The sequence below is a fragment of the Poecilia formosa genome, unplaced genomic scaffold (genome assembly GCF_000485575.1).
Source record: "Poecilia formosa unplaced genomic scaffold, Poecilia_formosa-5.1.2 Scaffold34, whole genome shotgun sequence".
Taxonomy (NCBI): Eukaryota; Metazoa; Chordata; class Actinopteri; order Cyprinodontiformes; family Poeciliidae; genus Poecilia; species Poecilia formosa.
In genome coordinates this window covers 1,796,724-1,824,720 of record NW_006799973.1, presented here as the reverse complement: position 1 = coordinate 1,824,720, position 27,997 = coordinate 1,796,724, and the positions used below count along the sequence as shown (strand labels likewise).

At 38.2% G+C, this 27,997-nt stretch overlaps 1 protein-coding gene across 3 annotated transcripts; it reads left to right on the top strand.

Moving 5' to 3' along the window:
* The first annotated feature begins 7 nt into the window (after positions 1 to 7).
* ptpn6 (protein tyrosine phosphatase non-receptor type 6) lies at positions 8 to 27,974 on the top strand. Of its 3 annotated transcripts, none has more exons than XM_007550136.2 (16): positions 1,117 to 2,459; positions 2,834 to 2,859; positions 3,920 to 4,042; positions 5,137 to 5,331; positions 12,975 to 13,158; positions 15,368 to 15,484; positions 15,651 to 15,779; positions 17,905 to 18,001; positions 18,095 to 18,174; positions 18,257 to 18,403; positions 19,302 to 19,433; positions 19,984 to 20,138; positions 22,901 to 22,968; positions 23,060 to 23,211; positions 23,433 to 23,497; positions 27,555 to 27,974. In XM_007550136.2, exons 2-16 carry the CDS (start codon positions 2,852 to 2,854, stop codon positions 27,649 to 27,651), a joined length of 1,749 nt encoding a protein of 582 aa, XP_007550198.1. In that variant the 5' UTR covers positions 1,117 to 2,459; positions 2,834 to 2,851; the 3' UTR covers positions 27,652 to 27,974. The 3 variants fall into 3 exon arrangements, with proteins under 3 accessions (XP_007550196.1, XP_007550198.1, XP_016525950.1); XM_016670464.1 differs by having other exon boundaries at positions 1,117 to 2,497; XM_007550134.2 differs by lacking the exons at positions 1,117 to 2,459; positions 2,834 to 2,859 and adding an exon at positions 8 to 263.
* The last annotated feature ends 23 nt before the right edge of the window (positions 27,975 to 27,997 follow it).

The window sequence follows — 27,997 nt, the reverse complement described above, 5'->3', positions numbered from 1 at the left end:
TTAGGAAGAATTATAGTAAATTACAGGGTGGGAAGGGCGGCGTGGCTTTGATAGCTTATCGTAGGAAGACTTGTTGGCTGGAGTCGGGCTGCTTGTTGATCAGTCACCAGAAAATGGAGAAAGGAAGAAGAGGGGAAATAAACTGCGAATGGAAAAATCCATGACAGTTTTCACTCAAACCTTGATTTCCAGCCGTCACTTCCTGATTGGGACAAACCCAACGCTGCGCAGATCCCAACAGGAGCCCCAGCAATGTCTTGTGGGTGAGTGTTTTACATTTTACCGATGCCTTTGTTTTTATTTCCAACAAGATGCTGTAATTTTTTTCTCCTGCTTTCACTTGTTTTCCACTTTGCTGCTTTTCTTTTTTTTCTGTTGTTGAATCTGGTGGTTTGTTGGGAAATTGTCTCAGACATGTGACTTATTGATTGAACGCTGGTAAAAAGTTATTTCATTAGACGAGAAAAAACGTGAAACCACTTAGCTTTTAGTTTGCTTTTTTAAATTTACTCATTTTGTTTTGAGCTTTTGGTTTTAAAGTAAAAGATAAACGGATCTAAAACATGAAATCACACCGATACGTTGACGGTCAAACAGCTTTACATTTGATCAAAGATGATGATAAAAAATCTCTGAGAAATTGATGTGAAATTGTTTCACTTTGGGTCAGACTCAGAAAGCAATAAAATTTAAACTAAAGTCGATTTTCTAGATTTTTCGTTCCTTCTTTCTTTGTCTTTTTAAGTTTCTTTCTGCCGTTCCTCCTCATATCCATCCTTCCTTCCTTGCTTGTCATTTTTTCTTTTCATCTCTCCTTCCTCATCTTCCTTCGTTCCTCACCTTCCTTCGTTCCTTCGTTCCTTCCTTCCTTCCTTCCTTCCTTCCTTCCTTCCTTCCTTCCTTCCTTCCTTCCTTCCTTTTATAATAACATTACATTTAACAATAATACATTTATAATAACCCTGTAAAATTGCTGAAGTCCCTCAGTTACGTTTATTTCATTGAAAATATTTGCTTATTACAAACTATTGTAACTCCGATGAAAAAAAATCCATTAATTAGGTATTTTTTCCCCTACTGAATAAATGTCCAAACATTTCTGGTTGAATTTATAGATGATAAAAGTCAGACTATGGAGTTTGATAAAACTTTTAAATCTTTTCGCACATCATTACCAGTAAATAGTCAAATGGTTACGTGCATGTTTGATGCTAGACGTGCTCAGATAAGGATCGTCGACGGGTTTTAACCAGCTAATACACTAAAGAGGAACACAACTGAACGGCTTCATGCGCGGAAGAAGTTGTGTAATCAGTGTGAGCATTAGAAGCAAACCTGCATCAAACTCCTGCAAGCGGCAACAATCTGGTGCTCTGCTGCAGCTTCATGTGTTGCAACGCTCAGAGCATTGACCAAACAATCGGGGGAAACATTGTTGTTGTCACTCTGCGGCTGCAACAACTCAACCAGAATGAGCGCTGCACGTGTGTGTGCGTGTATGTGTGTGTGTGTGTGTGTGTGTGTGTCTGGAGGAGGGATAAAAAGTCAAAGCAGCTTTATAACTGTTGCAGAGCGCCACAGTGAAATGAGAGGAATAAAATGCAAGCAGCCGGCGTTAACCACGACGACACCTGCAGGGCTGCATGTGTGCTAAAATGTGCTAGCGCGCGTTGGGGGCAGGGAGGAGCGCTCCGTGCTTTATGTGTATTCCTCCACAATTCGTCACTCTGAAAGTTTTAAAGTTGGCTCTGAGGAACTGGTTCAACGTGGATGTGGATGGAAACTATTAGTGGATTAAACGCAGACTGTTTGTTTGTGATGCTTTACGAGGAAGCCTTTTCTATTATCCTGTACAAAATGACTAATTTTGATGAAATGTTTACCCCTGCAAATACTTTGGCAGCTCAAACACACCCACACAGGCGCGCTTTGCACGGGGGGGTCAGATCGCAAATGAGGAAGTGACTCTGACCTTTGTGTGTTACATGCACACACAGTCATACACACCTGGAAGTAAAGGATAAACGGCAGCAGTGGCAGACAGGTGGGAAGGTTGAGACACGAAAACGTCAGAGTTTTTTCACTTCTGAACTTCTGTGAAGCACGATGGAGTAGCTGGTGGATCCACCAGTGAATGGATCTGCACAGGAAACTCCAGTGATGGAGCCGAAACCTTCTCTGCTCTGAGATTCGATGAGGTCTTGTTGTGGTCGTCATTAAGAAACGAGAAGAAACGAGAGACAAGAGCGAGAAGAAGAAGAGAAAAAAGCTGCGTCTCTATCTGCTGGAGGAATTCCGGCCTGTCAGCTATTTTTGTTCCTGTGTTGCTTTCACTATTTTGTGAAAGGAGACGTAAAAAGGAAGGAAGAGAGCGAACGACGCAGAAGGGGGAAGAGACAGACGTATACTGTGTGAACGTCCCGGCGAGTGACAGTTGTTTTCAGGAGCAGCTGAGAAGAGTAAGTGTTTACCTGCTTCTGGTTGGCGCTGGGTCGAGGTAGGAAGAGGTCAGACTGCAGGAAGGTGCTGAGAGGAGGAACATTTATTAGTGTTTTTTGAATGTGATGCAATAAAGCGAGAGATAGATGCGACAGTTTTGATGTTAGGTGGCAAGACGTACGTGTAAGTCTTCTGGTTAGCGTCTGCGGCAGCAGATGTGCAAGAAAGGGAGAACTCGTATTAAAGTGCACAAGGAGAGAGGAAGTAGCTAAAAAGTTAGTCTTTACTCTGTTTTTGTGAGATTAAGGATCTAAAAGGAAAGAGAAAAGGCTTGTGCTTTTGAGTTTGCACGTGTGGCACAGGTACAAGTGACTCTTGTTCTCTCTCGTCCCAGAAAAAGTGAGGAGACAACATGGTTCGGTGAGTCAAAGCCTGCGCCGGACTCTGTAACGCTCCGTTAGTCATCTCTGGTCGTGTCTCTTTTGTGTTTGCTTGATGACAACTTCTCTGTTTCCATTCCTCCTTCTCGTCTTTCGCCAGACGTTCACCGACTCTGCTCTGTTCCTCTATCATGTGATTTCTCAAGACTTTTTGTGCGAAACACTCTGCTTTAGACGAAAAGGAGGCTTTAAAGTTTAAAATCTGTGTATCCTCAAGATTTGAGTTCTTTGAATCTCTTGTTTCTGTGTAAAAGACAATTTTAAAGTTTAAATTGTGTAATCTGTGCTTTAATGTTGCTGTTAAACGCAGAATAAAGCTGGCTTACATGATGCATTAAGTTAAAAGAAAAATATCTCAGGAATCAGTATCTCTTTCAAAAATGAGGAAAACCGGCAAACGGTAGCTGGTTAAAATGCTACCTGACCCAAAATTAATTGAGCGACCGGGTTGGTTTTCTTTTTATTTGTGGCTCATTCACACCACAGCCACAAACACTTTAAATGAAGTTTTTGATTTAAAAAGAACATATTTATATGCTGCATTTTCATGTTTCTGAGCTCAGCTTTCGTGCCAGATTTCTGGGTTACGGATGTTAGATGGGAGGTCTAGTGAATTGCCGTAACTTCATCTTTCTTAACATAATTCAGTGAAGCTGCTGATGTAATTTACATGTTGAAATTGTTTCATAATCAAAAGTGTTTCTGATTCAGAGTTAGCAGAAAGAATAAAACATTTTCTCTACAACGAGGATGTTTCTGTTGGAGTCGATGCTGAATGAAGAGCAAAATAGCAAAAACACAAAATGTGATTATAGTAACCTAATCTGATCAGAGCATTGGTTTTATACTTAGTTTTAGTTATTGTAGTTCATGTTCAGAAAGCGACCAAGCCGTTCTTGTGGGTCTGTTATTTAATCTCTGTCTTGTGGTATAATGGTGCTGACAACCATGGTTGGTTGGTTGTCTAAACCTCTTCATTCTTATCGGAGACAAATGCTCCCTTTTTTTTTGCTTTCTGTCTCTCACTGCATGTGATGCAGGTGGTTCCACAGAGACATCACTGGTCTGCAGGCCGAGGAGATCCTGAAGTCTCGAGGCATCCATGGCAGCTTTCTGGCTCGACCCAGCAAGAAAAATGTGGGCGATTTCTCCCTGTCCGTCAGGTACTAACTGGGCTTACTGAGCTCCGCCGCTCTCCTGTGGATCCTGATTTTACGCTCGCAGCTGCTTTATGTACTTCCTAATTTCCTCTGTAGACTTTAAACGTCGCTGAATACAATAAAAGTGGAGATATTTAATGAATGTGTGGACGTCATGTGACGGAGAAAGGCTAAAAATAAAATTCTTCGCGATGCAGGTTTCTAAAAGGGGAAACTATTGCTGATAAATCTGCTGTCCGCATGTCAGACGTTGTGAAGCCTTTGCCCTTTAGACTCAGCCGGGTTTCACTGATTGTAAAATTATCCTCTGTTGTAGAGCTTTCCCCTCTAACAGGTGATTCATTAATGCGCCTTTCGCTGCTTCAGACACATTTCGCCACAGAAAAGTTGTTGGAGGTTTCCTAGAGGCGCCAGGAGTAAACTTGGTCATTCAGTAATAACGTTGGTTTCATTATTTGGGACTTTTTTGCATGTTGAGGAGAATTTGAGGTGAAATAAATAGCCACACATAGAAACATGTGCACGCTTTGCATTTTAAAGTGGACAACCTGTCGGCAGGATGAATGTTTAAACCAATGATTTCCGCAAAGTTAGTGTAAAAAACGCAGCTGATTTGGAATCCTGAAACACATTTTTACCAATTTGTATTACAGATCAATAAAATTGATAACTCTGACTGTAACTAGATGATGAATTAGAATTAACTGGATCTTATAAATATAATTTGTGTTAGACTTATAACATGGGTAAATGTATTTTTAAAAGTGAAATAATCTTCCAGCAGAACTATTGCTTTTTTATCAATATTATGGAATTATTCACTTAAAGCAATCTCCCATATTTTGCTGAATATCTACTTGTAAGTTAGTTTTGTCTTATTTCAGGTGAACTAAGATATTTGCAGTAGAAACTAGACCAAATATTTGGACAAATTTGGCGTTTTTGCAATTTCTTGAAGTGTCTTTTACCATTTGAACATATCAATTCAGTTTTATCTGATGTGAAAAATGCCAGATTAAACCCTGACGAGCTGGAAAAACTTTCTCACTTTCCTTTCCTTTAGGCGTTTAGTTTTTTGACTGGTTTTCTTTCTTCAGGGTGAGTGAACAGGTCACCCACATCCGCATCCAAAACACAGGAGACTACTACGACCTGTACGGCGGGGAGAAGTTCGCCACCCTGTCGGAGCTGGTGGATTATTACACTGCAGAGAACGGCATCCTTCAGGACAAAGACGGGACGATCATCGAGCTCAAATATCCCGTGAACTCCTCCGACCCGACCACAGAAAGGTCTGACCTCCCTTACTTATTCATTTGCATATATATAGTCATGCAGAATAAGCTTTCACAAGGCATGACTCTGTATTGGACGTGTCCGTTCATATATCTCATGTAGGGATGCACCAATCCGCTTTTTCATTACCAATATCTGGTCCCGGTGGTGTCCTTGATGTCCAGCGCCTGCAGCAGCAGTCGGTGTTTGACTCATTTTGTCTGTTGGCCTTTTTGGTGGGGTCTCCACCTTCACTTTCGGGTTAGCTGAGACGACGTTTGGTTAGGTGGTTAGGCTAAAAATAGTCCGCCGTGACCAGCTACATTTCCTCCAGCAGCCGTTATGTTGCAAGGACAAAAAGCGTCATTTGTCTGTTTCTTTAATGTTCATTCAGTCTTTTCCTCCGGGGGATAAGCTCTCATTTAAGGAAATTTGAGGTGTTGCAGCATCTTTGTTGATCACAGTGTGAGTCAGTAATAAAACGCCCACCTTTAAGAGCTGCAGCGCATTTATTCCTACATCTGGTTCTGTTTGCTGGATTAGAAGAAACAAGAGATAATCGGCGACATAATTCAGCGAAAACACAGTCCTGTCATGGCATCAAGTTTAGCTGGGCGATAAACTGTCCCAGAAGTTATTGCGATAAGCGATAATATTGTTGTTTTGAGACCATTTTTAAGTCATGTAATGGTAAAGGCGTAATAATAAAGCAGAAGCACATTCTCAAAGATCAATAAAATTTAAATTCTAATCAATATTTAACGCTGGAACTGGAAGATGTTTTAAATAAATAAACAAAACAACAAATAAAATTAATTATTAAATGTCTTTAAACAAAATAGTCATTCAGTAAAAGGGATAATTGAGTCCAAGGCACCAGACTGAAGACTTTTTATCAACCAGTTTTCAGTAGAAAAAGAGAAAAATGACAAATCATGCAAGTGGAAATTATTGAGTTAATTTTGATTTATCAATGATTTATTGCTTATTAACAGGTGCAACTCAATAAATTTAGATTAGATTATTTCATAAACTCAACTCAAAATTGAACACAGATTAAATTATTTAAAGTGTTTTTATCTGTTAATGTTGCTGCTGCTCTCAAAAAAATTACATTTACTAAAAATTTTTAAATAAAAATTTCATTTTTATTTGAAACTTTGGCATGAATTACTGCATCAGAGCAGCGTAGCATGGAGACGACCAGCCCAGGTTTCTTTAGTAATCTGGATTATTATTCTGGTGCCTCTCACTTCTCTCTGGGCTCACGGATTATCAGCGGGGTCGAGGTCGGGTCAAGTTTTGGTACCTTTGGCGTCGTGGGCAGGTCCTGCTGGGAAATGAAATCAGGTCTCCATAAAACCTTTTAGCAGAAGGAAGTACAAAGTGCTCTGAAGTTTCCTGGTAGACGTCGACTGTGAACCTCGAAAACCACACTGGACCAGAACAAATCATCTCTGACTGTGAAAACCTAAATTCTAGAAACATTTGTCTCTCCACTTCACTTCCAGACATGAAATTCAAACTAAAATCTCATCTGAAAGCAGGACTTTGGACCTCTGAGCAGAAAGTCCAGTTACTTTTCTCTGCAGCCCAGATGAAACATTCCTGATGTCTTTAATCATGTAACGTAGCTCATCTTCTGGAAACATCCGTCGTAATCCTCAATGCACTTTTTTCTGCCTCATTTTTTCCTTCCACTAACTTTCCCAAAAGTGGCGAGAACATAAAATCTCTGATAAAAAATGCTTCTGGTGTCAATTTCTAATTACATTTTAATAAACTCTAAACCACAATCATCAAATACACACTTGAAATCTCTGTGTGTGACATATTTACCTATATATGAGTTTATTATGACAGAATTACGTGAATAGATTTATTATCGGTGATATTCTAATTTATGAAGATGGACTTATATTTCAAAACGTTTTGTCTGCTTTTTCACTCCTGTGAAATAGATGGAAAAGATTTGACCTGAGATGTTCTTCCAAAGTTTAAATTAGATCTGTATTTATTTTTCATGCTGTCCTACAGCAGGAATCTTTTTTTTAAGATCGTCAGAATGATTTATTATCTTTTAAATACTAAAACAAATTAAAAAATTAAATCTTGGATGTTTATTCCTCCAATATATCTACATCTGTTCAACATCTTGTTTTTCTACCTTCAGTTTCTCACGGTTTAGTTGCATTTTTGTTCAGGATTTTAAAAAAGATCCTGAACAAAATCTATGTAGATCCATGTTTTCATATTTTCCTGCTTTTCTGCTAACTTTAATGACACTTTAGAAGGATAAAAACCTCAGAACGAATAAAATGCATCCATCTAAAAACTAAATATAAATTTGACATTTTGACAGCTACGTCTGGCTTCATTTTTTCACCTCGGGACGAATCAGAAACTTGATTTCGCGTTGAGGAAACTCGCCTGTCGGTTCTTGCGTTTTTGGGAAATGTGATCGTCTTTGTCACGTCTTTGTTTGGGTCTAACCAAACCCTGTGGGTGATGGCAAAAAGAAAGTTTTAATTGTGGGGTTCTAGTTTTAGTTCCTTTGTGAAAACTTTGTGACTGATGGTGAGATATTGGTCTTAAGTGACAATAAGCAAAATAAATTTTTGAGTCAGAGCTGGTTAGAGCAGCTCAGGGAAATGCAAATGAAGAAACTGGTGCATTTAATTTGTTCAAGAAAGCTGGAATCTTTCTGTTTTTAGGTTAAATTTCAGCTAAAGTATTGTTCTGCCCTGGTTATTTCAGAATAACAGTATTAATGTCATACGGGTGAAATTCTTTACTATTTTTTAATTGATAAATTGAATTAATTGTATTTTATCTACATTTTATACATTTTGCATGCGATTAATCTACAGAACGATGGAAATTATGAGCAAAGGAAGTTAGATTGAGACCGAAATTTATTTCTTCGTTTGGTTTCCGCCCACAGGCTTCTATTTGTTTTTTTTATTTTAAGTATTACCATAGTTATTACCAGTGGCAGGAAATATCATCATCCCAGAAATAAAAGTTGCAATAAATTGTCTTTAAAACGTTGCTATTACTAAAATATGTTATTATTTTAAGTATGCTGCAAATTTTATTTCAGTTCACTTTTTCCTAAGTGCCAGTTTTCATAGGAAGCTGTTTCTGAAATGAACTTTAGTGCTTTTCTTTAGCTTTCAGTTTTATATTTAAATTGAACAAAGCAAACTGTGAAAACATACTTTTTTTTAAAAAATATACACTAAAGTCTTTCTTTGGATGATTTGGTTAAATAATTCTTAAATTATTAGTCTGTCTTTAATTTATATGGCAGATTAAAGATAAAATCCTTGATAAAATCATGATTATTGAAAAGGACTGTGACTGAGCTGTGAACATATACGCATTTCTTTTCACTTGAAGAGGAGATTTCACAAGAATTTGAGTAGCCAAATAAAGCAATAATATTTTTAATTTAACTTTCTACGACATATTCAGTTTATGTGTTGTGCTCTTGAATTAATTTACCAGTTTCTGCAAGGCATTAAAAAGTCTTGAATTATTATTCTTTTTATTTTCAGGGCGTTTATGAACTCAGACTTTCCATTCAAAGTCCTTGGTGGCGTCCTAAATTTGCACATTTGTTTATTCTTTGCTATTTCTTAAATACTGTAGTTCTTACTGATGAAACAATGTTTCATAACTCTTTGACAAAACTACAGTAGGAGTTTAAAGCTAGATGTTTATTTTCAACCAGCTAATTTGTCTTGAAAATAGAGCAGCTTTATCAAGGTTTGGCATAAAATCAAGAATGTCAGTAGTTGACTCAAACCCATCTGTAATAACCGAGACGTTTGAATGTGTTGGCACCTCTTTAAGCTGAACTGAAACAGGATTATACAGTAAGATTTTCAAGTAATGCCCTTTATTCAGTTGTTTTATTATCGGAAAAACTCTCATTAGCGCCTGTTGCTAAATATAGCCTCTAGATGATACAGATAATTCACGTCTGCATGCGTGCTAGACGATTCTTCCTGCTGCAGTGGCGCCTTATTGAAACGCTCTGCAACATTAATTTAGCCAGGAGAAAACTCCTTGAGGTCAACGATCTCCTTTACAAGGTTCATTTTAAAGCATTCTTAGCTAAGCTTTGCACCAGTATTTGCGTTTTTTGCGCAGAATGCACATAAATCGATGATGTTGCAGCTGGAGGTGGAGGTTTTCCTTCCACCTGGAAACACGGAGCTGCTCTTATGAAGCATGCCGATGTCCAGCTAAGTCTGAGTGAAGGACACTAGTTTCTGCTGCATTTTGTGAAAATCAACTGCGAGCTGGAAGCTGTGCCCTCTAACCGCCCCACCCCTCCTCATCCTTCTCTCTCTCTCTTTCTGACAGTTGTCTAACTTCCCTTTTGTTTCTGCGGTTGGAAACTTTAAGTTTTGACACTTTTGAAAGCAATGGCCAGACCCCGCTTGCTTGCCTTCCTCTATTGCACACTCCATCATGTTCTTGCTTACTCGCTATCTTCCTCATCTAACGCAAACTTTCTGTTGTTTCAGAAAAGTGTGCCTGCATGCATTTCCTCACGTTACCTTGCAGTGCGCTTGTCCTGATATAAAAAATATCAGGACAAAAAGATGTGAACTCATTAAGAAAGATTTGACTTTGGTTACTAATATAAGAGATCTGCATCAGGCTAGTTTGCAGCTTCTGCAGAGCTGCATGAGAAGAGGTTTTTTGGAGCGTTGTTGCACGCGGTTCTTGAATCTTATTTCATCTGGAAGAATTTTCCAAGCTGGAAAAGCAAAAAGACAAAATTGAAGCTTGCACAGAATTAAGTAGAAAACGAGAGGCAGCTTAATTTACTGCAGAAGGTAAGCAAAGGGAGGGGCATTAGTGGATGTAACATATCGAAAGGGGGCAGGCTAAAAATACTCTGTCCTGTTCAGCCACGAAATCTGTCATCAGAAATTTTCCGACCGCAATGCAGGAAGTTTAGAAAAAGAAATCGAGAACTGTGCCTAAAATTAAGTCAGACTCAAGCTGCATTTGTACATTCATGAACTCAAAAATACACGGCAGAGTTACGGACAAAAATAAATCCAACCTGGTTATAGCAGCTGCACATGCTGTTGTAATTCAGACGCTCGTTTTTCTTAATTGATTTTATAAGTGCTTCAGATTTAAAGTGTCATACTCAATCCATGATGCAGTGATCCACACCACTGCAGAGCCTTGAACGCACCGATGGCTGACCTTAGCACAAGAGTCACAACCTCGACTTTTTCTCACCTGTGAGTCTGTAGGAGGCTGGGAAATCTAAAAATAATAATAAACTTTTCTCACAGAAAGCTTGCAGAATAAAAATACATGCAAGACTCAGAGCATGCATTTCACTTAATATGTCCAGTCGACAGCCTCACCCTGCCACACAAATTTAGTCTTCATCTTACATAACCTCTCAGGGAACTAAAAATATAATGTAATTTCACTGTTGAGAGTGTGGGAATGTTATTTATACAACTGACTTTGTGAAACAAAGAATGTGGTTTACCCTGCCTGCAAAACAAACACAGAGGAAATATCCTGGCCTCAAAGAACACAGCGAAGCTTAAAAGTAAGTACACCCTCGATCAGTTCCAGGGGTTCCTGGATGATGTAACCTTTGCCAGGTTCTAAAATAATTTTCATCTGACCACTTGCACTCAAAACAACATGCTGTGCATTGTGAATGCTAAATTAAAGCCCATCCCAATGCAAAGCATGCGCAAAAATACTTAAAACCTCAAATTTACATTCTTACATTTCTTCTTTACCATTTTTTATTTGTACTGGCTAACGAAAATAAGCAAAACAGATGGTAAAGTCAGTTTACTTTAAAAAGAAAGAGACATTGTAGGTATCTCATCAGTATCATTAAATTCATTTAAATACTGTAAAAACGGTGAACGTGTGTTTTATCAGTTTGCGTCAAACCTAGTTGACATTTATTTTGAGGTAAAGCAGACTTGCCTAACCTAAAATAATTTTATTTCTTTTAAACACTGAACAAGAACATCAACACTTGGGTAACGTGAGATTATCCTGCATAAAAGCTGCACAAAAAGCTAAAGAAGTGGGAAAATAAAGATAGATGTGCCTTCACATAAGCATATAACATCACTGAGCAGAAGTTCCCCATGCAGGAGCTGCAAGTTTGGACCTGAGCAAAGAACATACACTCAGATACCACGTCAAGTCTCAGATGGTGCCAGTAAGTTTTCGTTAGTGTGGACTTGTGGTGCAGCAGAGGAAATAAAGCTCTTCTGTGAAATTTCACACTGGTTAAAAAAAGTTATATTTGGCGGTGCAAGATTTCAGGTCACATTTTGATTAAGGATTGTTCTTCTTTGATTTCCTCTGAAGGTCAAAGAGGCAGAAATGAACTGCAGCGTAGGCAGCATTATGTCATTAAATCTATTTTGATATTATAGGACACCTCGGCAGAAAATTATAAGACATACACAGGCTATTATTTGGCATGATGGAGGAAACTGAAAAAAAAAGAAGCTTTTAGCATTTTGGACAGCTACCACTGAAGCCAGAATGTGGCAAAAATGTGGGCTGTGCATTTGGATAATTTGCATCGTGATGAACTAATGTATCTGTCAGATAGACTAATAAAGTAAGACATAACATGATGTTTGCAGAAACTTTTTTTGTGTGAGGAACTACATTTCAGGTTTTGCATGTGCAGTTTAGCTCATCTTTTATCTTGATGCATTTAAATCTGAGAGAAAGTCATAATTTTCATCATTAATGGTTTATTACATTAAATTACTTACAGTCGATTAACCAATAATATCCTTTTAGACCTTCATTTTATTTTGTAGTTCTGCTGCCATCCAGCAGAGTGCGCCGCTCCTTAAGCGGAGCCACTTTATTCAGGAATAAAGATGGCGGCGCCTACCAGAAGGGGAAAGAAAAACGGTTCAGAGCCCGGTGTAGCATGGAAAAAATGCTCTTTATGCGGTTCTGTGTTGAAATGTCAACAGTGGACAGCTCCTTTAAGTTTAATTTTATTAGCGTTTATTCAGCCGAGGTGCTGCATGGCGGAGTAGCTTTAGCATATTGTGAAAAATGTAGCCGTTTATGTTACGGGGACGGTTGGTCCTGTTGATACAAGAGAAAACTCCGGTTTTTAAGACAACAGCGGCTTATCAATTAATGGTTAAACTTTAGATTAACTCATTAATCAATAACTTGTACCTCTATACCCACCCTGTCTTTATAAAGCTTTAGATCCTGAAGGGAATTGATTTAATAAATGTGTTGCCATGGTTACTGCGAGGGTAATCACAAAAGTAATGTCCTAAAACTCACTTCCTCAGGCGCTCATTAGTCATTTTGTCCCTGTGGAAGTTTGCAATTGGTTTCTAACTTTTAAAATTTTGTTAGAGTTAAACTTTCTTTGTTAAAACGCTGACTTTTTTAGATGGTTAATCTAAAAAAGATGTTTTTTAGATGGTTAATCTAAAAAAGTCAACACCCGTGAAATTCACGGGTGTTTTCTCACCTTGGCCAGAGCTGCTGCAGCCTTTGTCTTCTCAGGATGAGGCTGTGAAACTTTACCACAAACGCGACTAATTTACCCCAGAGATTTTAAATGTGAATCATGAGTGTGCCTCTGCCTCCCCCTCAGGTGGTACCATGGTCACCTGTCTGGCCCAAACGCAGAGAAGCTGCTCACCGCCCGAGACGAGCCGGGCACCTTCCTGGTCAGAGAGTCGCTGTCCAAACCCGGAGACTTCGTCCTCTCTGTCCTGACGGATGAAATAAGCAAAAACGGATCGAAGAGGGTCTCTCACATCAAGATAATGTGCCAGGTGTGTCTTTTTTCTTCTTCTGTGTCTAAACAGAAATAGGAGGGCGTAAAACCGACTCGCATCATGCAGCAATACTGAGGGTTATTCCCAGAGTTGTGCAGAGAGGGCTAAAATACAATTTCATTTCCCTGTCTTATGCAATAACAGATTTTTGTTCCTAATTCAACTGTCAGGTGTTGACCATCTGTTCTCTGTGGCTGCTAAAGTATTAAAAATAACTTTCTGTAAAAAGTCAAGAAAAGGAAACCATTTCCTGGCCTCATTAGGTGTTGATTTCTATGGAAGCAGAAATGAGAAGAAATTTGTAAATAATCACTTCCAAAGTCATCATCTGCTGTTGCGATTTCATTTTTAGCTCACTGAATTCACTATTTAGCCTGTTTAAATGGAAGCTATTGTTCCTGTGCAGCGCTACGGAGGAAACGATCTCTTAAGGCTCTTAAAGGTGATTTTTAAGAAGCTTGCAGCTCAGATCAGGTGCAGTTTCACCGGTCCATCGCGCTCTAATCCTCTGAGCTTGCTTCTGTTAAAAGCAGCAGATGAATGTGGCACCATGCACTGACAGGGAATTGCCAAAGTATTTACATCTCTAAAACCTTTTCACGGTTTTTCATGCTGTAGCCACAAACTTCAATGTGTTTTATTTGGATTTTCTGTTTCACACCCACACAAAGTAGTGCTCAATTGTGTCGTTGAAAGATGACTTCCACGTGTTTGTTGTGTCCCCTGCATGGCTTTATAATGTTTTTTTTGTTGTTTTTTTTTACAATTACCTGAAAAGTGTGGCGTGCATTATATATATTATATACATATTTATATGTATTATAATTATAATTATATATATATATAATTTTTTTTATTTACCATCATTGACTGACATTTTTCTTGACATTAAATCTAAATTATTATCATGATGGGAAATTTTTCATGAATAAATTATAAACTACCGACTGTATGTGCAGAGCTGTGTGTTTCGATCCAGTCCGGTTTTCTTCCAGAACGGCCCTTCATTTAGCTCCATGCATTTCCACTTCTACTCACACCAGCTGAAGAAAAGTGTCCCCACAGCATGATGCTGCCACTGCTCTGTTTCATCACGTTATGTGCAGTGTCATTTTTGCTTGTCAGACAGAACGTTCCATTTTGGTCTCTTCTGACCACAGAACTGTCTTCTACGTGTTTGTTGTGTCCCCTGCATGGCTTGTGGTATCGACCAGATTCTCCTGTCGGAGCTTCGGGTCTCTGCAGCTCCTCCAGAGTTACCGACGGCCTTTTGGCTGCTTCTGTGTTTTCTGCCCTTCGTCCTTGCCTGTCAGTTAAACCATTTGTAAGAGAATCAGATTCAGACCTTTATTTCTGTCCCAATGGGCAATTAATTTTACAGCAAGTCACAACAAAAACACACCAACAATTAATATTTGGCTAGAGGGAAAATATTAATCAAAAATTTATATTAAAAAATTATACTAAAAATGTTGATACAAAAGGCCATGTCTTGGAAGGTTTGCTGTTTTTAGATTACTGGCTATTTTATGCCTTTGCAGAACAGTTGTGCATCTCACTGGTGTAACTTTTAAAGGCATTTGACTGCATGACTGGATTTTAATCTAGGGTTACTGTGCTAAAGCGGGTTGAATAAACATGCATGGTGCATTTTTTTAAAGTTTTATTTGTGTGAAAAAAGTTTTAAATGATTTATTCTCTCCACTTACTACTTTTATGCTACTTTTTGCATAAAATCTTCATGAAACACAGTTTGAAAAAATTAAACTACAGTAGGCATTGAGGCATGGCAGTGGGAATTTATCTTATTTACAACCAACAAATTTCTCTTGAAAATGTAGAATTTTTAACAAGGTTTGGTATAAAATCTGCATTTGACTCAAACTCTTCTATAATTACTGATGAAATCTCTTGTTTGAAGGTGTTACAGCATCTGAAATTGAGCTTAACTAACATTTTAAATAAATACAACGAAGTCTTAAAAAGTGAAAACTGGAGTTGTTAGTGAGTCAAGTTTTTATGTCCAGTATTACAGTTTTATGGCTGTAGGTCAAAAATACTCCTTGCATAGTTTGTTTAACGTTAATTACTTGATATTTTAATTGCATGGCTTTTCTTTGAATCATTTCTTCATCTGTATGAGGTTTATTTAATTGATGTTTGATCAAGTACACATTAACGGTGTAATTCTTTGTGATTTGTGCAGAATGACCGGTACACGGTCGGAGGCTCAGACATGTTCGACACGCTGACAGATCTGGTGGATTTTTACAAGCGCAAAGGCATCGAGGAGATTTCTGGAAACTGGGTCCATCTCAGACAGGTCTGACTTGTTTATGAAACTGCAGTGAGTGTGCAACGCAGCTCACAGCGTGGCCACACGGATAGGAAAAATTAACTCACACATTTGCATTTGGCCTTTAAGGGGTGTGGTGTGGCGCTTTCATTAGCGTGTCTTTGATCTCGTGTCCTTTTTCTTCTTCCTGCAGCCCTACTTCTCCACCAGGGTGATCGCGTCAGACATCGACAGCCGAGTGAAGCAGTTGGACCTCACCTCAGACAAGCCGCTCGAGGGCGAAGGGGAAAAGAGCAAAGCTGGCTTCTGGGAAGAATTCGATGTGAGATTAATCTGGCCTAAGTTGTATTTATATCAACGATTTGGTGTTTGGTTTTTTTCTTCTTTAACGGGTGAAACACAGGAACCTCCTGAAGTGGGCCAAATTAAAATAAACACCAGTCGCCTTTTCAGAAACTTTCCATCAGCGTTTCTACTTTCACTTCATTATTACAGGGCAGAAACTAGGGCAGACATTGTGTGCGACTCTCTTGTGGGGGGTAATATACAAGATGAGCCTCGTTTTTTTTTATTTTTACAGCCTTAACGGGCTTACGATGACATACGATGTCAGCAATTTGTGATCAGAGTTAACGGCAGGGTTTGTGAAATGAGTGACATCTTTTTCATTTCTGATTTAACTGAATGTATTTTTAGCAAATGAACTCACTGTTGCTACTAAACATGGCTATTCTGACCTGCGAGCGTTACCAAACTTCATTTTACGAAGCATAAACTCTGAGAGAAGCAACAAGAGTTCACAACTGGAAACTAAAATTAGGATGTTTCAGATTACCCACCAACCACGTGTCATTTACACACATATTAATGTTACTTCATGGTAATAGTGGAGGAAACATTCAGAGACATTAGTCAAATAAGACTTCATTAAAATATGTAAGGTTTAGATGTAAACGGTGCATCTTTTGACTTTTATATTTTAGATTATATCAACTTTCTCTTATTTCTTCATTCTTTGCTTCGGAGTTTTTTAATCTTTCAAGGTGTCTACTGAATTTTCCTCTACACTCTCAAAGTATTTCCGGCAGGTTTCTCACCCATTTTATCATTATTTTAGAGGGGAGTTTTTGTTGCTAAGCTCCACAACAAGAACAAATAAACAGAAAGCCTTAAATTTTAGTTTTGATGCCTTTGTTCCTAGCAGCCTGTCACAAAGACTTTCTTTCTGCAATAACATTCAAAGCTAAAGAGTTTTTGCCAGAACATTAATTAAAAAAAAAAATCGTTCAGATCTCGTGTCAAAAGTTTACAAGAATTTTTAATGTTTCATAAGATCACCTCTTTCAGATGCTGCTTGTCTGCTGTAAGGTTTATGGCCTCACACTTCTTCTTTTGTCTTCTTCTTGTTAAATTTCCTCTTTTTTTTTGACACTGCACATCATGCCGAAGGTTTTTTTTTTTTTTTTTCTGAAACATCCAAAAAACAAACAAAAAAATCTGCCTCAAATGCTGGAGAAGCTGAAGAAACTCAAACGGACTCAGGACTACTTCGGCCTTATCAGACCAACATTTAAGCTGAAATGAGTAATTTAAACAAAAATATATGTTTGTAAGATGATTTGGGTAAAGGTGACACTGCATGAGAGTTGCAGTGACTTTTTAATCTGACTTTTTAAATTAAAGTCAGATTTTATGTTGGGTTTTACTGGTGAGAAACTGCAAGAGTCTCACCTATTTTTATTAAATAGCTTTATTCATCTATAAGCAAAAGTTTAGAGTTTTCATTTTTATATTTCATATATATTTTATATTTTTATTTCTAAATAAAATATTACAAACCTGGACAACTATCAAAAGATGCTCATCCATTGCCTTGAACATGTGTTTAAAATCACTTAGCTTAATTAACAAACACATGGCTTTTCTGCTGAAACGATCAAACTGCTGTATGTCTCAACCTGCGTCAGGTTATTGCATAAATATTGCAAATATTATTGTAGTAGTAGAGATAACACCCATAACTCCCACTTGGGAAAAAAATAATGGCAGTAGTTACTGTGAATGTGCTGAATGTATTATAAAATATTAAGAATAACTAATTTATTGTTATTAATGTTATTAAATAATGGTTTATGTTAATGTAAACAAGCTGTAAATATTAACATAAATGTATTATTATTGCAGTAATATTTTATTTTACTTAAAACAATATTTAATTGTGAAATGTTGCTTAGTATACTTATGAAGCAGCATAGAGTAGAAATAATCCATATTAGTAAATGTAGTTTAATCCCTCCCATCCCGCCCATTTTATTCCACTGGCTTAAAATCTGGTGGCTTTAATGTAAAGCTGCGTCTTTGTTGCATTTCTGTTTTTGTGTAAATCTGACCTGGTTAATGTTAAATTTTGATATTAAACGTAGTTGTGTGACTTCTTGTGCCGACAGGCTCTCCAGAAGATGGAGGCGAAGGTGAAGAAGAGCAGAGAGGAAGGTCAAAGACCAGAGAACAAGAGCAAAAACAGATACAAGAACATCCTTCCATGTGAGTTTGATTCTGTAAATAAGATCCACGCAGTCTGCCGCTGAATGCGACCAATTACTCCGTTTCCTCACGCCGTTTGTTTCCTCTCGCAAGTCAACGACACCAGAGTCATCCTGCAGAACGCTGATCCCAACGTTGTCGGCTCAGATTACATAAACGCCAACTACGTGAAAGTAAGTCGCTGCCGACTCGAAGGCAAACGGCACCGGGCTCGTTGCTTTGTTTGTGCGTTGATTCTCTGATCCGTCTTTGCAGGACAAACTCTGGGAGGCCGGAGGACAGAAAGTTTACATCGCCACCCAGGGTTGCCTAGCAACAACTGTGAACGACTTCTGGCAGATGGTGTGGCAAGAGAAAACGCATGTGATCGTCATGACGACGCGAGAGGTTGAGAAAGGCCGGGTGGGTATCAAAAACTATGCCAAACTTCTCATTAAGCATCATTAAAAACATTTGGACTGATAAACAGAAGTTATTAGGATTAATTAGAAGAATAAGTTATTATAGTTTAGATAGAAAGAAAACCATGAATACAGTGGGAAAGTAATTACTCTCTCTACGCTTTTATACATTTTGTCATTTTCTTGTTTCAAAATGACGAAGGGGGAAGACGTCCTTTACTCTGAAGGCCCTAAATAAACTCGAGTGCAATCAATTTGCTTCACCAACTACTTCATTATTAAACTTTGTGCAGTTTAGTCTCAGCATAAATAAAGCTACTCTGAGATGACCTCACATGTTTATATTGTAAAACGTAGCAAACACATGGAACACCACGTCTCCCTGAATATACCACAGTGAAACACGGCGGTGGCAGCAGCATGCTGTGTGGCTAGTTTTCTTCAGCAGAAGTTGATAAGTTGATCAGAGTTGATGGAAAGATGGATGGATGGGCAACACAGACACTAAACACACAACCAGAGCAAAAGCTAAATTCAGAATCAAAATCTGTAAACTTGAAAATTAAGGGAGTGAGGCTAAACATAAGTGCATGCCACACTTTTCAGATTTTATTTGTGTTTAAAAAAAATCCAAGTGTAATTTCTTTTCTATTTCACAGTTATACCCTTTGTGATAGTTTGCTACATGAAATCCCAATAACATACAGTGAAGTTTGTGGTTTTAATGTGACTGAGTTGGAAAAAAGTTCCGGGGTAGTTAATAGTTCATGAATGAAAAGAGGAAGGTGCTAAAATCTAGTAATTGTCATGAAATGTTTGTGACAACTTTGAACTTCTGAAGTGCAGAAGAAGCAAATGAAACGTTGGCAAACGTGTTTGTTCTCTCTAACGTTGTGCAGAATAAATGTGTGCCATACTGGCCTGATTGCCAAGAACCCAAGGAGGTCGGCGCCTACGTGGTTTCCTGCGAGTCGGAGTTGGAAGCTACGGACTACAAAGTCCGACTTTTGCATATTGCTCCTGTGAACCAGGTATTTTGTATTTGTATTTATTTATTTATTTATTTATTTATTTAAAAGTGGTTTGTAAAAACAAATAATGCAAGTCACCAGTAGAGCACATGTATGAACAAAATAATTAGCTTACCGCTACTTTTCTGTTTGAAAGTGAACGTTTGTTTCATCCCAATTAAATTAAATGTGTCGCCTACCGACTCAGTAATTACGTCGTGGTGTTTATATTCCTGTTAAATTTATATGCTAAAGAACCAACAAATAAGTTATTTTATATAAAACAAGATAATTACAAACTGACCCACGATAATAATAGTAAAAATGACAACTAGCATCAGAATATTTACCAACTCCTTGCCAATGTACACCAAATAATATACTGCATAACCTGAGTTACATAACAAATAAAATAAATAAAAACACTAATGATGTTAATTAGGATGGTAGAATAACAATGACCGTTTACTAATAATGGTAAAAGTAGCAGAAGGAATGAACTTTCAAACCTCTAACACCGTATCTTTAGTTTCTTTTTGTATTCTGACTTTTTTATTTGTCTTATCCGCAGCCCAAGCTCTCCCGTCCCATTTGGCACTACCAGTACCTCAGCTGGCCGGACCACGGCGTCCCCCAGCAGCCGGGCGGCGTCCTCAGCTTCCTCACACAAGTCAACGCTAAACAGGCCGACTACCCCGATGCCGGCCCCATGATCATCCACTGCAGGTACCCACCGGCTAAACCCCGAAAGCGTAGCGTGGCGTCATGTTTTGTTGCAAAGCACATGCTTCATAATCCTGCGCTAACAGGTAATGCTTTAAGATTAAGAAGAACATTTTTCCGGGATTATGATTGGTACGGCTATAAGTCTTGGAGTTTGTTTTCTATAGGATTTGAGGCCAGTTTCATTTTGCAGCACAGAAAAAAATGTGTTTATTGAAAGAATTGCCTTAGAATTAGGGCTGCAAACTATTAGGAAAACATGCGGCAATTCTGGTGAATTTTGCATTAGCACTATGACTTGCAATAAATAAAGGGTCATCATGTTTTTCTGCTTTAAATTCACAGCAGATATAGATCCCAGATTAGGAGACGTCTGTCTAGCCACTGGGAAAATGTATCATATTCATCTAATCAACAGCATGAAGATTTTATTGAAAAACAGTACAGCTATGTGCAGCTGCAAAAAAGCAAAAGAAACCGTAAAAACAGTGATTCTTGAGAATAGGGACAAAATGGGTTTTAATTTTCCCATATTTTTTTTTTAATTATTTCTCAACCTTATGTATGCAAATATGACAAATAATGTTTAGAAAATATGAAGATGCTAAGGTACAGGCTCCCAGTTGCGAATTTTTAAAAAAAAATTACATTTTTAATCGACCTGACCCAAAACTTTGTCATCACCATCTGACAAAAATAAATCTAAAATGATTTTTAAAATACCCCATTAGTGATATTTTTACTCAATTTACAGACAAATGCTTCTCAAGAAATAAAATAAATATTATTTAAAACAAAAAACAAGAAAAAGTCCATCTGATGGAGTTGACAGTGCATGACGGAGTTGACACAGAACTGAAGGTGGTGACAAACTAGTGAGTAAAATGAAAAACTTGGTACATGTGAAGTAATGCAATTCATGTAAAATACATTAAAATGAATTAGTTGCACAATTAAGTGAGATTTGACAACAATTTCACTGAAAGAGTCAGAAAAACTCTGACGGAGTTGACATCTGACGGAGTTGACGAAATGCCAAACTACCTCAATTTATAGGATGTTATTCTGAAGGAGGCCATATTGTAGCTCGTCAGGTCCATGAAATCTTTACAGTTTACCAAAATTAAGCTTTTATTTCGCAAAATTTCATCAAAGTTTTGTAAATTGTCAGTTATGGAGTTGACACATCATGGTTGTGACAAACAACTTAGGAATAAAACAGAAGAAAAAACTAAAGAATAACTTAAGCTAACCGGAGCTAACTAGCCCTCCTAGCAAAGGAAGAGAAAAGACAACGTCATGGGGTCCTCAGAAGTTCTGGTGCCCCCAATAATGCCTGATTTTTTTACATTCTTTTCATTTCTGACGGTGTTGACAAAAACTAAGGACAAATTTCAACGGACTTGGAAAATATCTAAAAATTATTTTTAATTCAATTTATCGATACTTTTATAATTATTTATATGTCTACTTATACTTAATTGTCATAATATATAATTTTAGTATTTCTTTAATTGTTTTAAACTATAAGAATGTGTTGAGTTCTGATCCTGGACAAGGGCTGTTACAGGCATCATCCACCGACTACAATGTTTAAAATAAAAAAATATTCAGCAAAAAAAAGAAAAATATACATTGTTGTGCTCACATGACCCAGGTTAGTTTAGTTAGATATTTGAAAAAAATATATTTTGTGTATATTTTATTCAAATTTCATGCTTTATCCATATGACCTGTTTTGTCCCTATTCTCAAGAATCACTGGTACTAGGCTGTTTTAGGTTGTGATAATGACTTTATATATATTTTTGTCAGCATGTAGCGTGACTTTACGTGCTTACTCAGCTAAAGAGTTGATCTGCAAATCAACAAAATGAGCAATGTGGAGATCACCAAAGTTGGGAAAAGTTAGAACCTTAAGATGCGTTCACACCAAGCGCGTTTTGAGGCGCGTTTGGTTTACATTCAAAGTCTAAGTGGAGGCGTGTCGAGGTCGAGTTGAGGGCGCATTGAGGGCACGTCGCGTTTCATGTGTCTAGTGCAGCGTAATTTGAAGAGTTTGGAGCGTTTGACACGTCCAACGCATCCAACGCACCTGACAAATAGGCTGGCAACGAACAACAGCGGCTGGAGGCGATTTTGACGTGTCAAAATCGCCTCCAGATGGACTTTAAACGTAAACCTGACCCACAAAACGCTTAGGTGTAGAGCAAAATGTCAAGCGTCTGGATTCAAAGTGCACGCGGGTCAAACATGAAGCATCAGAAGAGTTTTTCATGAATGCAGCGCGTTTGGTGTGAAATGTTGGGTTACATCTGTTAAAACATTTATCAGTGACTCCTGATCAAAACATTTTAACTAACTGATGTATCCAAACACCTCTAACTTTATTAGTTGTAATCAAGTTTTAGTCACAGCACAGGGTTCCTTTTTACAGTCTGGAAATAAAGTGTAACTAATGTATTTCCCTGAATAGATGTAAAATACTCCACATTTAAAATATTAAATGTCGCTTGCACTGTAGTTTTTTTATGTTCACTTTAAAAATACTCTAACAAGATGAGAGAACCATTTAGATAAATCTAAATTCACTTCCATTCCAGTTTGATTATTACATCAAGCTCATATCAGTTACTGGTAAAAGGTAGCCGATATCAGACTGATATTTCTGTCATGTTATCAGATAAAGTATTGATTTTCATTTTCTCCTCAGTTGCATTCACATTTCATTCAGTATTTTTTTTTTCTCTCTGTAAATCTGTGCAGTGCTGGAATCGGTCGGACGGGTACCATCGTGGTGATTGATATGATCCTCGAAACTATTGATACTCTAGGTAAAAAAAAGAAAGAGTGGAAATAATCCTCGTTTCAGTTTATTTATTTTGTCTCACTGTCTTCCTGACTGACGCCTTGATTTTCCTGCAGGTCTGGACTGCGACATAGACATCCCCAAATACATACAGATGGTGCGAGAGCAGCGCTCTGGCATGGTGCAGACCGAGGCTCAGTATAAGTTCATCTACCTGGCTGTTTCCGAGTACATACAGACCACCAAGGCCAAAGAGAGCGCCTCAAAGGTGAGACAGCTGGACGGAGGAGCGATAACGCTCCCCTTCATCCTCTACGTGAGCCGACTGGTTCGCTGCCAGCACAGCGATACGCAATCAGAAGAGCTGAACGTTGACCCACTGAGACAAAACAATCGACCACAGATTCAGAAGCCGCGGTGCAGCCTCTCTGTGTTTGACTAATTCTGTAACGGACGTGTGTGAAACACCCATGTTTGTCTCTTCCTCAGGAAACCGACACCGAGTATGGAAATCTGCAGCTCAAACACCAGCCAGCCAGCAGGAAGGTGTCAAAGTGAGTGAAGCAAGTGGCTTTAAAGCATTCACACCAGTCCTCTAAATGTCACACTGCCTCCCCGTTTTATTTAAAAACGTGACAGAGCGTGTTTAGGCTGAGGTTTGCTGCTGGTGGGAGGAGCTGAGCTGCAGACTGTGTGGGGGAACAGCAGGGGAGCCTGCAGCTGGACTTTGATATGGTCTTTTCTTCTTCTTTTTAAAAACCACAGTGCAGCAGTTTTCAATGCCACACATGCTGCTTGTAATAAGAAGTAGAGAAAACAATCATTTTAAAACCTTAAAGGGGATTTATTATTCAGAATTCACATTTTGCACAATTTTTATACTTGCATTATGATTTCAACTACCCACTTGTTATTTGCTACTAAGTTAAGTCACAATCAGCAGGCACTGTGCCATCACCTACCAACAAAAGAAGAGCTCCAGCACATTTGGTCAGCTGGTTTTACCGCTGTATGCGCTGTACAATGGCTGCTGGAAAAGACAGGTGTTTTGTTGTCGACTTAACATTCAGAAAGCACTTCTTGCAGAAACTTGCTGCATTCTTGTTGGTGTGCAGAAGGCTCTACTTCAGCTTTTTAAAGATGTTCAGTTCTTTAGTTGCGCATCTGTTTGCTGCCATTTTCATGTGCGAGTGTAAACGTTGAATTGGGGAAGGGGGGACGAGAAGCAGCTCAGCTAACAGGCGCACAAAATAGGCAGAACTGATCAGACTAAAATCTCATCATCTAAGAATGGTTTTGTGCAAAAAACTGTAATGAACATGTTTTGAATAGGCCATAGAGCTATCCTAAGCTCCTCAAGGAAGCATAATAGTGACATAATGTTTACAGAAAGAGGTATGTGAGCTGCAGTAAGTCTCTGAAGAGACTTACTGCAGAGACTTATTTGAGACGTGACTTTAATCTGTACGTCACCAATACGTGGAGATTCGGTCTGCGCTCTTCACTCGGTTCAAAATGCAACCAGAAAAATTCAAAATGTGTCACACAGCAGTAAATTAATTTAAAATTTACCAAACAAACAACAACAAAGGTTATTGCAAAAATATTTTCGTACATGACATTCATAAAATCTTCTATGTTCAAAGTTACGCCCACATATTTTCAAACACGTAGAAGGACGTCTAAGCTTCTTTCTCCTCCATATGTGAGGTTAACAGTGTAAACCCTTCCTGTTTTTCTTCCTTATAAATTCAGACATTTATATAAACTAAGATCACTTGGCCTAAGCAACACAAATGATGATGTCATGGCTTTGTAAGCTTCTGATAGGTTCATTTACAACTTTAGGCTCTAACCAGAGCACAGGCCTGCAAATTCAGTACACAATCTGCCAAAGAGGGGATTTAGTGTTGGTTCAGGTATGTGGAGGAGGCACACATCAGTAGAACTGGAGGACTGGAGATGCTAGTTTCAACACGAACGTTTAGCCATCATGTCGTTCTGGAAGGAGACGGGTTCTGTGACCCAGAATGCAATCTGTTTCCAAAACAGCTGCACTAGTTCATACAATTTAATAGTTTCATCGACAGGAAAGAAAATCTTGACTGAAAAACGTACATTTAGATTATCTTTAAAACTGTGATCCTCTTATTACCATTAAATTAAGTCAAACTGGATGTCGTTTGCACTTTTTAAGTGTAATGTTGATGAAAGCACTGACCCTTTGAACATGTGCTTATTTATTTTGCATCTGTAGCTGCAATTTCTAAATAAATTCAGGTTGTCTTCATTGCACACGTGTCACGAGCAAGTCGGCCCGTCTTAATGTTCCTCCTTAATAATCTGTCAAAGCACATTAGCTGACAGAATCTTTAATTATGTAATACAAAAACTTCTCTGCTGTTCTTTAGGTTACTCACCTGCAGGATTCACTGAAAGCAACAAAAAGCTGAGCAGCAAAAAAGCCATTTGTCATTTTGAAAGAAAGACTTGTAATAGAAAAGCGCATTTTGAGGAGAATTTTTCAGACTTTAGCTTCTAACGCCTCCTCATTTCTAACACAGAGCCACTCATTACGCTGCTGCATCATATTCACTAATGTGACTGTTTTCAGTTGATGTCCTTCATCCAGAAACTGGGGCAGTGCTTACTCTGTCCGCAATGGTAAAACATGCAGTCAGTACTTTTACTTCCTCTTGCCTGTAGCTGCTGTTCCTCTGCGAACTATGAGAACCAGAAGTTAAAAGAAGCTGCATCAGTTTACAGTCGAGCTAAAACGCTTGGTGGGCAGTCGAGCACACCCGTCTTTCTTGAATGGGTTCAGATCTTTCACACAGCGCCCCCGTCCTTCATAAAGCTGCTTTTCATTAGACAAGCCAGCTCTGCTCCTCTGTGCCCAGTTTTTTTTGTTTTGTTTTTAGAGTATGTAGTTTGTTTAAACACATTAATGTGTTGCTTCATTTGTATGTCAAGGGAAGAAGGGCCAATTGTAGTTCTGGGTTTTTGTTGCGTTCAAAAGAAGGTTTCCGCCTTAAACTAGTTTAAATGTGTCATTTGCACTTATAGAAACATCTGTGTATTAATGTGAAGTTTCAAAGGTTTAGAAAGATTTTATGACCTGTTCTGCAGGTGAAGGTATGTACAGATGCTAAAATCATATTCTGTGTACATAACTTAGGCCTTTAAAGCTGCAGTATGTACGTTTTATTAAAAAATAAATTTTATATATTTGTTGAAACTGTTAACATGTGGTGACTGTTTAATATGAGACAGATAATCTGTGAAAAGTTTGAGCTCCCAGAGCCAGAAGGGCGGTCGTAACGCTGTCAATCACAACCTTGTGTGACGCTGCCCAACTCTCTTCCCCCTCCCAGCTTGTTCTCTGCTATGCTGCTACTAGCATAGCTCAAGCGAGTTAGCATGGCCTATAACGGCAGATAAACTGTTTTCCTGTAAGTTGTTTTTACACCATTAACAAATTTAGCAGCATGTACATGAGATTGATTGACGGTGCTGAGACCTGCCTCCTGGCTCTGATTTTTTCAGGCGACAGTAGCAGTTCAGGTTGTAGGTGGAGGAGAGTGATAATTTAAACAAATGTAAAAATAAAAACATATTTATAAAAGTTATATTCTGCAGCTCTAAATGATTTATGTGAACAACTTATTTTGAAGGTGGAAATAATTTCAGTGATTTAAAAAAAACCTTGTTGCTGCAGTGGATTTTTTTTTCTCATCTACACATGTTAACATTTTACATGCAGGCTCACAGATACACATCAGCTAGTTTACAGTTATCTACTCTTCTGGAAGCTGCACTCTGACAACATGCTTCTAGCCATCAGGGTTTAACATAAGTTTTCAAAAGGCAAGTTTCCATACATACTACTTAATCTATCTTAATGAATCAAGATTTGGACATTGAGCTGTTAATCGTTGAACCATTATTTGAACAGGAAGTCAATGGAGATTTGGCCAAGAGGCAAACTGATGTTAATTTGTGGGGAAGTTAAATAGCTTTTTCCATAACTTCACCAACTTTAGGTAATTTAAAACTACCACTGTAGCCAGAAAACCCCAAAAAGCTGAATAAAAGATATCTTTAAGAAAACAGTTTATTTGACCTTGAAAGTGTTGATTTAGGAGAAAAGCCTTTTTTTCTCTGTCTGGACTGTTTAGTCTATGGGTCAGATAAAACAGGTGTTACTGCGAACGCTTTCATTAAGCCTGCCTCGGTGCTTCTGGGTCGTTCCTGGACATTTAAAAGAGAGTTTGGGATGGATGAGCTTAATGGGTGACAAACAAGATTCCTTGCTGTGCAAACAAACCAGATACCATGTTTGTTTGTTCAATTGACTGAAAAGGGTTTTGTGACCTCTGAGCAGCTTAGTTATTCATAAACAAGTGAGCAAAGTTCCAATTATCCAATTATAAACACACACTACGTCCACACTGACCCAGTTGGAGCTCTCAGTAGTTGGCCGGCAGAGTTGATTTATTTTTTTTCATGAATGGTTTGCCGTTTTGTTTTGTTAGTATTCTCCAGCTCCTCTCTTTTTTAACACCTCAAGAAATCAACGTTTTTTGTTTTTTTTTGTGTGTGTTTTGCCAGGAACAAGGAGGACGTCTACGAGAATCTGTCGAAAGGAAAGAAAGATGTGAAAAAATCAAAGTCTGAGAAGAAAACGGGATCGGTGAAGAAAAAATAGACGACACGGGAGTGAGGTTTCTTAGTGTCATATTTATGCAGGCATGTTTTTGTTAAGGAAGTGGAGACCACTGAATATAAATTAACTGTTAAAAATGATAATTCAACCACAGCAAGCGAGTGGTTGGATTGTGTTTGTTGAAAATAAAAGCAGAATATGTGAAACGCTGCATCAGGAATAACGTTTGTTTATAAAGCTCCTTGTGATGTAATGGGGACCCGTAGAAAGAGTCGCCTTTTATCATTTACTGTTCAGTTTCTAATGCTGGAGTTTACAAACGAATGTAAAGATAATAAAAAATAAATTCAGAAAAACCTCAAAAATGTGGAGTTTTGATTGTGTTTCT

What these genes read in the sequence shown, in the direction of transcription:
- ptpn6 (XM_007550134.2), top strand. An exon ending in ACTGGGTCCATCTCAGACAG is followed by an intron (nt 15,485 to 15,650) that starts GTCTGACTTGTT and finishes TTCTTCCTGCAG; the next exon opens with CCCTACTTCTCCACCAGGGT. An exon ending in ATATTGCTCCTGTGAACCAG is followed by an intron (nt 19,434 to 19,983) that starts GTATTTTGTATT and finishes TCTTATCCGCAG; the next exon opens with CCCAAGCTCTCCCGTCCCAT.